Genomic DNA, 14,460 nt, shown 5'->3' on the forward strand with positions numbered 1-14,460 from the left:
ACGATAATGCAAAGTCTATGGTCCCGCGTTGCTCCGACGCAGTCGACCTGTCGATGCGTTCCCTGCCTCAGTACCAGCGCACCCGGAATAACGTCCCGAGCAGCAACCGCAGCAAGCAAAAGACGCCTTCGCATAGGGAATTCGGTCACGGCGCTGTACACCAGTATCTTTGCTGCCGCAGCTTTGGCAGATGCTCGGGCCAAGGACAAGCGCCGGCATGAGTGGGCCGAGAAGATCGCAGCCGTGAAGGAGGAGGTGAACGAATTGGTAAATGAAGAACATCGACTACTAGAGGCCATTCAGGCTCGGAGGTCGCGTACACTGTCACAAGGAGCTTTACAAAAACGATCATTTACGACCTGGAGATCGATACCAACGCCGAGAAGCGACCAATGGCTCCAAAGGAATCCTTCCCGTCGTTTGGTCCATGCATCACGAAGTGCTGATCTTGAGGACGACGAGGAAATAGTCGATGAGTTTCAGTCAGGAAAACTTCAGGAAATTGTTGAAGACGAAGGAGATCCTGATGACGACAGAACAGGGCTGGAAGATGGTTTCTTCCCTGAAGATATGGAAGTTCCGAAGTGGCTGTCGGACAATACAATTCGACAGAAGGCCATCCGGAAACTTGCAGTGAAGCAACTAGCGATACGACTTTTGCTTCGCGAGTCACTCGCACACAATTACTCGGGTCTTGCGATGGACCACAAGGCCGACTTTGATATGCCCCAACTTAATTACGCAGAGTTGTTGTCTGAACTGAACAAACTTCGACGCAGAATTCGCCTTTTGAAACTCACTGAAGGTGCATACTATGATGATCTGGCACATGATCTCCGCGTACGGTCGACTGCGGAGCTGAATATGGAGCGTACAAGACTCGACGATGAAGCAGCTCGAGATGTCTCGTTGTTTCTCAGAAACAAAATGTCGATACAGGAACTGAATCTGCGATTAGCGAACAATCTACTTCAATCATCGGATCCTGACCGACCGTATTTCATGAAGCTGATGATATTAGCTTTCACCAGGTCCATGCAGAACGATCTTTCGGACCTGGTGCTCAGGACGGTGTTGCCGCACAAGTTTCCATTAAACTCCTCTCTCATCATTTCAATTTTGACCTATTACAAGAAATCCAAAAACCTCAAAGCGTTTGATTCGTTCCTGAAAGTGCTTCGGGGTGAAGGCTACCCGGTGGATCTGGGCAAATTGGGTTTTTACAAAAAGATGGTCGTCAATGGCGTGGAAATAACTATTCCCCCTGTGGCCAGTGCTAATCCTGTCATCTATACGACGTTGATCACAGCAGCTTTGCGCTTCGAACAACTGGATCGAGCTGATGCCTGGCTTCAAGCCGGGAGGAAACACGGCTTCACGGACGATTTCTCGACCCTGTACGCCTATCTGAAGTATTATGCCAAAAGGGAAGACTGGCAAAACGGGTTGTATGCACTCAGGAGATCGCTTGCCTTCCTAACAGGTTCAACGCTACACTCCGATCGGCATGTCGAGAGACTGATTGTGCACATGGTGCAGCTTTGTGACTGGTGTGGAAAATGGGACCTAGCCGATGCCATGATCTCAGCCGCAATCGACAGCGGCTTTGATTGGAGTTCCGCGACCACAAATCAACTTGACATCCAATTTGGCCGAGATCCTCGCCTCCATTACTGGCAGAAGAGGGTCGACAAAACGACAATAGAGAAACGGAGTAGACCTGCATGGGAAAAGTCTTTTACCTTTGCCAAGCTATTTGGGGAGCAATTAGAGGATCTCGGTTTACCCGAGGGTCAGAATCCCGCCGCCCACTGGCAGAGGATGGTTGCCCTGCATTCTCGAGAAGTGCTGTCAGCTATGTCTGGCCCTCTCCGTAAACTCAAAGACGCAAAACCGACCGAACCGGCTCCCCAGCCGATCCTCAGCCGTGACGATTTCGACGTCGTTGAGCATGTCAGTTCCGACCCTATTGAGGAACACGACATATCCGCTGAGAAGAAGACGCCGCGGGAGGAAATCGACGTTCTGAAATCGGAGGTGCAGGAATTGAAGCGAGCGGTTTCGAAACTACGTCTCAGGTTTCGGCAGAAACGTGTGGGTGTCTCAACTATGGCTTCCACCGGCGACAACATAGAACCCCCAGAGGGAAAACAATACAACCTACAGAGCGCCACGGTTTACTGAAAGTGGTGGGTCCGAAGCCGGCGGCTGGAGTAGAATGATCATTCAAGTAGTGATCGCGCGTTGTTTGTAATGATACATCAATTTACCTGTATAATATCGTGTCGGATAGGTATAGGAATGATGATGCCGTAACACCTGCTTCACCACTCTTGATGGGTTCTAGAGTTATGAGTCGCAGAAATACGCCTGCCAGATATTCCCATTATTAGCGTTTCAGCAGTTGTACTCTCTACAATCATCGAAGGGCATATAGTGACGTCTAGAATTCAAAACGCCGCCGAATATACATACATCTCAGGCAAGTCTACTCTAGAATGACTGAGTCAAGACGCCGCCATGAAATAAAAGAAATGGGGAATCTATGTTATTCTCGAAACCAGGATAATCTATCGTCTCTTTGCAGAGTCTCCGCGCATCTTCTCTTTGCGTGACAGTCTCTCTGCGGCGCGCAGCAAGGAGGATCGGATCTCGCCCTTGGGGAAGGTTGAGATATCGTAGTATGTGGGAGCGATATCCTAGAAAGAGGCCGTTAGTACATGCTCGTTTAATGATAGTACTGGGACGGAGACGACATACAAGGAGCCATTCGGGTTTGACGGCGGTCACAGTCCGAATGTAATTCTTAGTGGTGAGGACGAATTCGTTATAGAGAACCCACTCGGCATCATAGCTGAGGACAGTTGACGGGTGCAGAAGAACACTCTGGTTGTCCTTGACGGTCGTATAAACACTCTTTCCCTGTGGTTCCTTCTTTGCGACCTGCATGAAGAATCCCGCGCACAGCGCACGCCGGATGTTCTCGTAGTATTTCTTGTCTTCGAAAGGAGTCGAGATCATTTCCAGCTCCTCGCGCTCCATGATCCTCAGGAGCTGCATACGAACGTTGTCTGCCGATTGGAGAGATCTGAGGGAGAGATAATGATCGTGACACCACTGCTTTGGATTCTCCTGGGCTTCTGGACTCTTGAAGGCATGATAGGCGTTCAGAAGAGTGAGGTGGTCACCATCGGGATGAGCGAAAAGATTCTTCATCTCGTCGGCGCGCTTTCTCTGCGAGGCGGGCCTCACGAAAATTTGAGGAACCGAAAGCAGAGCTGTGATCGACAGAATCTCATTTGAGCAGTAGAACTCGGGAGAGCTGATCAGCATGACGGCAAGCGCGGGGTCAAGAGGAAACTCGGAGGCAAGGCGGCCCAGCGGTGTCAGGTTGCCGTCGTCATCAAGGCAAGCCAGATAATTCAACTCTTCCAGAGCTCTCATGAGAGTCTCGGGGGCGGGAGGGTCCATCAGGTCAAAATGTACCAGATCATCGATTCCCAACTTCTTCAATTCTAGCACGGTCGAAGAAAGGTTAGATCGGAGAATTTCGGGATAGGTCTGATCAATCAACTCCTTCTTGAATGCACCCTCCGTGTATAGACGGAAGCATTTTCCGGGGCGCGTACGACCCGCACGACCAGCTCTTTGTTGAGCGGAAGCCTTGGAGATGGGAGACACGAGAAGTGACTCGACCCGAATTCGGGGGTTGTAGATCTTCTGTTTCGAGAATCCCGGATCCACCACGTACACGATTCCGTCGATGGTAAGAGATGTTTCTGCAATGTTCGTCGAAACAATCACCTTACGGCCAGGACGACCGCCAGGTCTGCGAGGGGGAGGAGCGGGCTCGAAGATACGCTGCTGCATGTGCGGAGGCAGACTGCCGTAAAGCGGATAGACTTTCAAGGGACCAGCGTCGGCTTCTCTCACCATCTCGTCCGCCTCAAGCGATATCTTGCGCGCAGCATCTTCGATTTCTTCCTCACCGGTCAGGAACAGAAGGATATCACCATCTGGCTCTGTGGCGTGGATTTGAAGGACAGTGCGAATGGCTGCTTCTACGTAATCTTGTTCCGGTTCGGGAGTATAGAAGATCTCGACGGGATGAGTACGACCGGGAACGGCAAGTAGAGGAGCGTCGTTGAAATACCGCTGGAACTTTTGCGCATCCAAGGTGGCGGACATGATAATGATCTTCAAATCGGGCCGACGCTGCACAACTTCTTTGAGAAGACCCATAAGCACATCGGTAGCCATGGTTCTTTCGTGAGCTTCGTCAAGAATAATTGTGCTGTAGCGTGTAAGGTCGTGATCATGCATAGCTTCTCTCAGAAGCATACCATCCGTCATATATTTCAAGCAGGTCTTGGAACTTGTCATGTCCTCGAAACGGATACTGTAACCAACTTCCTCTCCAAGCTTAACATCCAATTCAGCAGCCACACGCTGAGCAACGGACATGGCAGCGACTCGACGAGGTTGAGTACAAGCGACCATTTTGCGCTGCGTTTGCGGTAAATCATCGTACAAGACGAACTGGGGGATCTGTGTAGTCTTTCCGGAACCAGTCTCACCGACGAAGACTAGAATCTGGGACTGCTGGTAAAGCTGCAGAAACTCGTCTCTTGAACATGACAGTCAGTTATTTATAAACATAATCCCTCATCTGAGTCTGAACGGGCTTACCTCTGCTGGTGCACTGGAAGATCACGACGAGTCTGCAAGATAGAGAAGTACTTGCTGGAGAAAGGTTGGCCGGTAAAAGGATTGATCTCCCCATCCTCTATCTCCTTTGCCAGTGCTGCTGTCGTCTGATGCCTCTTCAACTTCGCGAAAGCAGGATTCGTCCCCGATGAGCTCGAGTTGCCGTTGGTAGACGCATCCGCATACATATGAGCCAGGTAAGGATTGTTCCTGGGATCCGTCTCTGTCTTGTCCATCTTCTGACGCTTAGCACGCGAGCGATCTTCAGAGTCTGAGCGCGAATCGACCATGGCGATATGAGTCCTGCAAATGAGGGGAGTTTCGACAGTGAATGAGATCGCCTCTGCGGACGAATTCAATCATAATCTTACTTGAATAATTATCGGGCGGCAGAATAATAATTTTGGCGAAAAATTAGTCTAACCCGGATAGGCAAGTGTCGCCGCCACATCGGTGCCTTTTGTCAGTGCCCTCACCGCCTGGCGATTCTGCCACACCCCTCCCCACAGAAAGGCAGGGGATTGCCGTGTCTGTTTTGGAGCTGCCTGTCTAGCACTTGGACAATACTAATACCTGGGTGCAGCTCTCAGAAGCGAGGAGGCTCCTTCACTGAGCGACTGGCCCCTGTCACTTGTTCCCTCATCGCGTATATGTGCATCTGAAGTCGCATTGGGAGAACTTGTTCTATTGTCAATTGATCTGAAATGTGGGACTAATCTTCCAGGCATATATTTATTGGTTAAGATCAACAGCTCAACATTTGGGACCCTCGACAGCTTCGTCAATTGATCTTTACTAAATCATTATTCTTTGAGGGAATTCTAGAACGCGCTGTTCTGTATAGTTTGCGAAGATGGATTCAGAAGATTTGGCCCCCGCATTCTGCGTTGGTCAACATGAAAGCAACCGTACCATACCCATCACCACCCAGATCGTGCAGTCGGCGCACGAGAGTAACGTACGTACCCGTCGATCCGCTGAATTGTCTGGCCTGCTAACAGTTCGGCGTTTTAGTATGATATGCTTACGACGCCGATAACCACTCCTCACTTTCACTCTCGAGTCCTAAGTCTGCTCTCTGGTCACTTGTCTAAGTTGCAGGCAGTATCGCCCGATCCCAATGGTACTCTGGCAACAACTGAGAATACGAGACCTGTGGTCATCCCTCCACTTGGCCCATCAGACACTCATCTCACTCCGAACCAAACGATGAGCCAGTTGATGGGTGTCACTAGCCCTTGGATTGACCTTTGTTCCCCCGATCCGTTGATTGCAGATATCTCCCGTCAAGTTCTCATGTTAGAAGTGGCATATGCAGCTTTCTGCGGCATTGGCTATCTCCTGGTCCCGGGACCGAAGCTCCACCATGGAAATATGCACTCAGAAGGCTTGGTTTTCTACGCGAGAGCAGTACAAGATGCCATTAATCTGGGTCCATATATTCAGTTTCATATTTGGCTGAGAATCGTGGACAACCCAGATCTGGAAGTTGATAGTATGGGTGACCTTGCTCCTCTTGCCCGTGATGAGTTCCTCTGGGGTTCCGATGATGGGCAGTCGCTCAAGGTGGACCTGTTTGGAACGTGGGATGCTTGGGACGTAATTAGAAGAACCTGTAAATATCACACGAGACTCTTCGTAGGTAAGAATTTATTTCCCGTTTCTGCAGCCCTTGATGCGTTCTTACATCTGTGACTATTTCCAATTTGCCCTGTTGCTGAAACCTATAACCGACAGCACTATCCTTACCAAAACAACTTCCTCCAATGTCCGTCCAGTCTCGCTGGCATTCCGAGCCGGTTCACCTGCTTACCATGGACGCCAATACTTTTATCAAGAACCAGAAGGGCTACCCTGTCCTATCGAAAGCGCACCAGGCATTGATCTCTAAGTTCATGCGTCTTCGGACCCCCCCGTGGATTCTCCTCTGTGACGTTGGCCCTATTCCGGGAGTAGAGGCACCTGAGGCGTCTGAGGCGACGCAGTTGAACTTGTCCAGCTCTGAATATCCAAGTCTTTCGCAAGCCGCGGTCTCGAGCAAGAAGTTCATTGATCCGACACCTCATTTGTCATATATCAGAAATCTCCAGCAACGCCAACCACCTCGCTCTGCGATCGAGAGATTTGGCGTGGGTTATCAAGACTACCTTCAGGCGCCACTGCAGCCCTTGACGGTCAACCTGGAGAGCATCACATATGAAGTTTTTGAGAAGGACCCTATCAAGTATGAGTGGTATGAGAGAGCCATCGCGAAAGCCCTCAGCGACTGGGCCGAGCAGAAGAAGCCTACCTCTAACCCGGATGGTCGGGTAGTACTCGCTGTTGTGGGCGCCGGCAGAGGGCCGTTGGTAACACGAGCGATCCGAGCAAGCGCTGAAACAGGCGTCGATATCGACCTTTGGGTCGTGGAGAAGAATCCCAACGCGTTTGTCCTCCTTCAACGCCACAATGAGGAACTCTGGGGCGGCAAGGCAACCCTTGTTCAGTCGGATATGCGGAGCTGGAAAGGTCCCCAAAGGGCGAAAGATTCCGGCTTACCCCTGGCCACAGTTGGACAGTCGCTTGGTATTGAGGATTCGCTTCTCTATAAACCAGAACCAGATCAAAAGGGCAACATGCCCGCTCCTGAGTCTGTGAAGAGCATGGCATCGTCCGACCTGTCTTCCGGTCAGATCGATATTGTGGTCTCAGAGCTTCTCGGTTCCTTCGGGGACAATGAACTGTCGCCGGAATGTCTGGACGGTATCACTCATCTACTCAATCCTGTGCACGGCATCTCCATTCCGGCCTCATACACGGCCCATCTCACACCGATTTCAGCCCCTAAGCTGCATGCGGACGTTGTGAACCAGTCTATATCGAATCCAGCGGCCCCGGAGACACCGTACGTTGTCATGCTACATGCCATCGACTTCTTGTCCACGAATCAGCCGCCTGCCGGTACCACGTCGGGCGATAGCGGCAACAGCTACATCAGTCATACTCGATCTTCTATATCGACCATCCCAGTGCCTGAGTCTACAACCCCTTATGTGCAGACGGCGTGGTCCTTCTCGCATCCCAACAGAGATATTCCCCCCCAGTCGCCTTTTACTTCCATCATCTCTAACTCACACAATGTTCGCCGCACGCGCCTGGCCTTCCCTACTCAGAATCGTGGCGTCTGTCACGGCCTGGCCGGTTACTTCGAGACTGTGCTCTATCGTGATGTGGAGCTATCAACAAATCCCGTCACGATGGACAGCAAGAGCGCTAACATGATCAGTTGGTTCCCCATATACTTTCCACTCAAGGTGAGAATTCATGCATGTCTTTTTCGAGAAATACTCGCATCTAACAACCGGCTTCTAGACACCCCTCAATGTACCCGACAATGGGGAGATTGTTGTCACTATGACCAGGCAGACCGACGACCGGAAAGTTTGGTACGAGTGGATGGTCGAAGTGTTCTCTCTGGAACGCATTGCAGATGCACCGGCAATTGAATTGCCCGTCATGAGCGGCGCACGGGCGGTGTCTCCAGCTGCAGACGGTGCCAGCGGCAAAGACAATGGCACCGACAAGCCACAGAAAGCTGGGAAGCACAGCGGTTTCCGACGTGTGAGGGTTGGAATGAGTGATTTGCACTCGAGTATCAAGGAAGGGTGTCTGATGTAATATGCATCATGTCACTGTCGATTCCCATGGCAATGTACGGTCGCTTCTGTGTCGGCAGACGTGAAGTGACCCGGGCTGAAATAGGGGCATCTGTGAAGCAGAGAGCAGCAGACCAAGGGGTCATGGATATCTACAATCAGCGGGTATCTACTGTCTACTAGGTATCTAGAAGCGGCTACCTTAGACTGAATTCCTTAGTTCCACGGTCCTGGCTCGAGCTATCGAGAGACCTTGGCATTGAGTGCATTCATTGTTAAATGAAGCTACTCCGGACTCCAGGCTGTTGCTGATTTGCCCTCGTAGGAGCTCGCAGCCTCGCTTAGGTCAAGCCATCTCAAAATCCTCGAATCCAAACCAGCAGGCGATCCGCTAGACAGATCACTAAGAAGCAAGCTCTCCTCGGAATACGACCCGTGCTAAAACTGGAAACACACTAAGGCACGGAGTACATTTGTGCTACTGCTCCTGGTCTCTAGTTCGCAGTAAGCTTACTTGGAAATGACCTATATACAAGTGGGACAAGTTCTCAAGCGGTGGCGCGACGCGAGACTGTGTAAGGTGAGTCAGAGGCTAGAAGCCTAAAACACTGGACACAAACCATGAAATCGAGTTCAGTCCGGTTCACCCTTCAAGTATCAACTATCTTCAACAAGCTTGTAGATCTTCCTGAGCAAGGAGACAGCCAAGACTTGGATGGTGTGCATAGTCACAGACACTAGTAGTACTTCTGGGAAGAGAAAGTCTTGGAAGCATTGGACGGTGTGCATTGGGCGGGTGCATTGATTAATGCCGAAATACGGAGTAATCCAGTTCTCCAGTTTATCCAGAGGCCGAAACAAGCTGTTGAACAGGGAAGCCGGACTGTCGCAGCCAGCACGGCATGTGGGAGGTGGACTCCGGGCTCAGTAGTGGAGGCCCGCGGCCGAGAGTGGGCAACGTGGTTTCATTGGCTTCTGTGGTTGGCGCCGCTTGTTATCTCTACCTAAACTTTTGAATAATCAAGATCATTGCGATTAGATGTCAATTTCGATTATCAGCAATTAGTTCTACCGAACATCCATGTACTTCTGTGGCCAAGGTAAATTACATCAAGCGAGGGATCGTCGATAACTGCCAAGCAATTGATCTTCAGACTATTGTACAACGAGCATTGCCAACAGTGAGGCTGGTCATAGTCGGTCATACTGAGACGAGAGTCTTGTGCCAAGCTGTAGCTACGCGCTAGATAGAAATGAGATGATCGTAGGATGAAGCTGATGAAGCTGATGCAGGAGGGGCGCCGACTCCGCCGAGTCGATGTATCAAAGTACCGTATTATGAATTACCCTTATCCGCCACTGCCGTATGTAATGTAATCCAACGTAAGATTCCTTAACTCAGCAGTCATTTTGCCCAGTGATTGCTTCCTTTTGGTGGTCTGGAGGGCTGTATTATTTACCAAGAGGGAACTCATTGTCCACGGAATCATTACAGAGGTATGATCACGACAAAAAAAAAGCAACCTAGCCTAACTTCCTTACAGTATTTGCATAACCTTCACAACTGCATCATTGACCTGATTGCTGTCTATTCTTGTTCAGGGCCTGCCTGATTACTTGGACAGCCATAGCTCCCTTTATAATCTCCATGATTGCATGTGTTCTTTGTTCTTCGACCGTCACTTCGGAGGCTGTGGGTTGAAGTACCGCCAACACTACCTTGCTGCTAATCACTTTGACTTCTGCTATCATTAGAGCTTGATTAAGTCTCTAGCTCTTTCAAGCAGAGATAACCTACTGGTTTCTGCTCTGCTGCATCTTCTTACCTGTCTTCACACCTGGTCTACAATCTCTTTCTTCCGTCCGCGACCCTCCCTCCTTCTTCCTGCCCCTCTTATCAAGCCTGAAATGGTTCACTCGACAGGCGAAGAGCGCGCTGTACATCTGACTCGGGAGGCTGTTGAGCTGGCAGACGCTGGCCACCGCGAGGTATGCTCATTTCTTTTTATCTAGCTTATTTCTACTCTTCTGTTTTTGTTGACATCGGTCGTGCTCTCTTATGGGTCCGCCATTTTTATCCAAACTCCGCTAACTTTTTATCCTATCCGCAGGCTGCCTCGCGAAATCTCCGGGAAGCTCTTTCCTTAGCACCAGAAAATCCAACTGTTCAAGCTGCCATTATCAAGATTCAGCAAGAGGAAAATAATGGTCACTACCTGCTAGGCCTCTGCCGCCGATATACCTCTGGAAAGGACGAGAGTGCGGGAAAGGATGCAGCTCTCTATCTCCGCACCGATGGTCTCAAACCTTCAGAGGAGGTGGCTTTGGAATGCGTCAAACTCATACTAGCGCGGGAACCTTCTAGCCTATCTTCGCTCCAAGATGATATTATCTCCGGATTGGTGCGCCAGAACGCCAGCGTGCGGCAATACTTTTCGGACCGACTTCAGGTATCTGTCACGACTTTCTTTGACGAGATCTATGATCGGGGTGATGGGGCGGCAGTCTGCCTGGATACCGTGGTCTTGGATCATGCCGTGTGGCCATCAGAGGATACGCGCCTGCACTGTGAAAGCGAACTCTTCCAGCTCTTCATCGCTAAGCTCATGGAATCGGGACATGACTTGGATGGTCGGTCACTGAAAGGTATTGCACGCCTACTCGCGGTCGACGCGGTCAAGCTGCAACATCTGGTTGATGACGAAGGACTTGACGTGATCCTTGCCTCCTTGGACATCCGACTTCCTCTCGAGGTGAGGAGCCAGGCAACTCTCGCGACAGTCAAGTACCTCGAAACTTCGAAGGAAACGGGGCAGGAGCGTTTCTCGCGACTTCTTTCCACGAAAGTGAGGAATGCACGCAATGACGACCACATAGTTGCGTTTTCCGCCCTCGCTGCCGTTTTCCCTGTTGTGCCAGATGTTGCGGCCTCCCTGTTCCTGTCGGAAAGTTTCATCAGTTCTCTCACGCCATTTACCTCGAGGAACATGAAGAGCCGGAACGTAGAAACGGCCATCCTGGAGCTGCTAAATGCAGCCTGCATAAACCAGGCCTGTCGAGATGCTGTTTCTAAGCACCTTTCCGATTGGCTCTCTCACCTTTTGACGAATGGCAACGATCAGAGCTCAGAGTTGGCAGCGGTGATATTGGCGAAGGTTCGGGCTTCTGAGAAAGGGAATCCCGCCACGTCCAATGGTAAAGATCATGAGGAGGACGGCCAGACAGCAGAGCTGGTCAAACGCTTCAAGGAACAGATCTCGAAGCATAAGGACGAGAGTGTTTCGAACGCAATCGAAGGTTTGGCCTATTCTTCTGTCAAGCCAGTTGTAAAGGAGCAGCTTGCGAAGGATTCTGCTTTCTTGAAAGATTTGATCAAGGTGCTGAAAGGCAGTATCGCCGACGCATCGGTGCTGTATGGTGGCCTGATGATCATTTTGAATCTAACACAGTTTCTACCCTCGATGACCGAAGAACAGAAGAAGATGTCCCAACTCAAAGCGTACGCAGACGCTTCGGGCGCGACAGCACGAGCTGGGCCGCATCCGCTGGACGACGACGAGCACGTCATCGCTCGTTGCAACGCGGTAGTTCAGGCCGGGGTCATGCCTCTTTTCATCGAATGCAGCAAGAGCAGTCTGCCTTCCGCGCAGGGGCTAGTGAGCAAAATTCTGCTCTCTTTGTCCCGAGACCGCAAATCTAGAGGAACTCTTGCGCAACAAGGCGCGGTTAAGCTACTTCTCAGCCTGGGGTCTGCTAGACAAGGCACGTCGGGCTCGATCTCTGACGAGGCAATGCAGAGCGCTTCACATGCACTCGCCCGTATACTTATCTCTGTCAACCCGTCCCTCGTTTTCCCATCCTCCGGAATCCCTCAGATCACCTCAGCCGTTCGACCTCTGACCAGTCTGTTGACGACGCCTGAAGTAGGCAACTTGACTGCGGAGCAGCCGCGCGATTTGCTACCCGTGTTTGAGAGCCTTCTTGCTCTAACGAATCTTGCATCGTACCCGGATCCGTCTGCAGCGGAGGCCATAGTTCGCCATGCATGGACAGTTGTCGAAGACCTCCTACTCTCCAGCAGCCCTATGATTCAACGAGCATCATGTGAACTTGTTTGCAATTTGATGACGTGCGAGTCTGGCGTAGCGAAGTTTGCTGATGGCTCCAAGCGGGCTGCTCAGCGGCTGCACATTCTGCTGGCGCTCACTGACACGGATGACATGGAGACACGCAGAGCTGCCGGTGGTGCACTGGCTATGCTTACCGAGCTTGATGCTGCTATTGCGGGCATCCTCGATCGGCCGCGAGGCGTGGAGCTACTCCTGGGTCTTTGTAAAGAAGACGACGAAGGGCTTGTGCACCGGGGTGTCGCGTGTATTCGGAATCTGACCTGCTTGGCAACTGGCGACATCTCTACGCGCGCAAAACAAATGGTGGAGAAGTGTGGAGGGGTCGATATCCTGACCAGTGTGCTGAAGAAAACGTCGAACCCGGCGATACTCCAGACTGGAGTAGAAGCTTTGAAACCTCTAGTCAAGAGCAAATAAGCCTCGTCAGAATCTTTGTCTGGTTGTTTCTGAAGCAAATGGTTGTTTCTCGGCAACACGTTGTTGAGGTTCAACGGAGTTACTGGGATATAAGGAGGGGCCATCTATATGGCGAGGTTTCAATGGGTTGTGTCTACCGAGGCTTGCTTCCGGCATTTTCTGAGCCACTTGTGTGATTCCCTACCTCGTTTTCTTCTCTTTCTGCTGAGCTGTTTGTGCTCCTGTTCTTCGGTAACGACTACTGCTGATCTCCTTTTATCCTTTAGCAGAGGATGTTATTGTTGTTTACTTAGCGTTGGGGAGGGTTCGGCGTTTTACTTTAGGTGTTATTTTTTATTTTATTTTATTTATCTTTTTTCCTCTACAGGTTGTCTCGCAGAATCTCCATAGACACGACTTGCAATGCGAATTCACACTTTAATTAACTGCTCGAACCCCTTTTGATTGAAATTCAATTCTCAATTCTCTTCGGACTGAACAAAGGACTGACCTTGGGAGTGGTCACGAGATTCGTCATGTGCGCAGTCAACTCAAGCCATCCCTATCCATTCTTGCCCCCTTTACTCTGAAGGTAAAGGTCGGTCTATTATCTGTATGCAGAAAAAGCAAAACAACACCGGCAGACCTAGAATAGACGCGCGGGTCCGGTGAAGAATGGCAACTGGAAGGGTCAAGTTCAACGGCGATGAGACAGTAGTCTTTCTGTAGGTAGTCATCTGACCCGTGCCACATCGGCGCATATACTCTCCGGACGTTAACTTGCTGATCGATTATGTGCAATGGCATGAGCTGTAGATACCCCTTAGATAATAGAGGAATGGTTGCAAATAGTCGGTGGCGCTGAAAGAATAGCCTTTCCGAGATGGAAGAGGCTCGTGATGCCCTACGGAGTATGGAGTACATGGCATTGCATGGTTATGTTTTGCCTTTTCTTTCGGGAAGCGCTCTTTTCTTTTCTATTCGGTAGTTTATACTTTGTTGATAGTAAGGAGTATTTAGTACGAAGTAGATCTGTAGATAGAAGGATTGCCTACTGGCAACCCCTCTATCACACTACAATGGGTGGGGTATAACCGGAAGACGGAAGATATCTTATTTGCCATTGAGTAATTTGAATCCACTGGTGGTGAATTCGATAAAAAACTTTTTGATCATCAGGGGGAACGGCAGGGCGTTGTGATGTTGTCTGACGGAAGATTAGGGGACGAGAGGGAATGATGGCTGAGATGCAAGTGAAAGAAAAGGGATATACAATAGGCAGGGGTATTAGTGAAATCTGGCATTATTGGAGATTGGATAGGACGACGGAGCGAAGGATAAGAGAACAGGCACTCTGAAATGTATGGGAAGGAATGGGATATGATTGATATTATTGGTGCATTGTGTGACACCGAAGTACATATCGCGATTGATAAGGATTCCATCGTAGGGTTTCAAGTGGGAGACTGTACCTACAGACCGCGACACCTCGATCCAACTAGCAGGGGGAAGAGGTCGGAGAGCAAATGATCACCTCACAGAACCTAGACGATCTCATGGATGGGGCTCACCGACAGTTCTCATCAGTGAAT

General features: G+C 50.4%; 4 protein-coding genes across 4 annotated transcripts; 3 read left to right on the forward strand and 1 right to left on the reverse strand.

Annotated features, from left to right (window-relative positions):
* Positions 1-6: 6 nt before the first annotated feature.
* On the forward strand, positions 7-2,184 carry NFIA_075640 (uncharacterized protein; the record flags this gene model as incomplete). The annotated part of the gene is made up of 1 exon (XM_001259530.1): positions 7-2,184. One exon carries the CDS (start codon positions 7-9, stop codon positions 2,182-2,184), a length of 2,178 nt encoding a protein of 725 aa, XP_001259531.1.
* Positions 2,185-2,570: 386 nt separating this feature from the next.
* On the reverse strand, positions 2,571-4,997 carry NFIA_075650 (DEAH-box ATP-dependent RNA helicase PRP43; the record flags this gene model as incomplete). The annotated part of the gene is made up of 3 exons (XM_001259531.1): positions 2,571-2,699; positions 2,761-4,627; positions 4,690-4,997. 3 exons carry the CDS (start codon positions 4,995-4,997, stop codon positions 2,571-2,573), a joined length of 2,304 nt encoding a protein of 767 aa, XP_001259532.1.
* Positions 4,998-5,560: 563 nt separating this feature from the next.
* Positions 5,561-8,364, forward strand: NFIA_075660 (protein arginine N-methyltransferase; the record flags this gene model as incomplete). Its single annotated transcript, XM_001259532.1, has 4 exons — positions 5,561-5,665; positions 5,722-6,349; positions 6,445-8,000; positions 8,059-8,364. The coding sequence occupies 4 exons, from the start codon at positions 5,561-5,563 to the stop codon at positions 8,362-8,364; spliced, it is 2,595 nt and encodes an 864-aa protein (XP_001259533.1).
* A 1,886-nt stretch (positions 8,365-10,250) lies between these two features.
* NFIA_075670 (UNC45-central domain-containing protein) lies at positions 10,251-12,889 on the forward strand (the record flags this gene model as incomplete). Its single annotated transcript, XM_001259533.1, has 2 exons — positions 10,251-10,331; positions 10,454-12,889. 2 exons carry the CDS (start codon positions 10,251-10,253, stop codon positions 12,887-12,889), a joined length of 2,517 nt encoding a protein of 838 aa, XP_001259534.1.
* Positions 12,890-14,460: the final 1,571 nt, after the last annotated feature.

Source organism: Aspergillus fischeri, genomic scaffold (genome assembly GCF_000149645.3).
Source record: "Aspergillus fischeri NRRL 181 1099437636264 genomic scaffold, whole genome shotgun sequence".
NCBI classification, from domain to species: Eukaryota; Fungi; Ascomycota; class Eurotiomycetes; order Eurotiales; family Aspergillaceae; genus Aspergillus; species Aspergillus fischeri.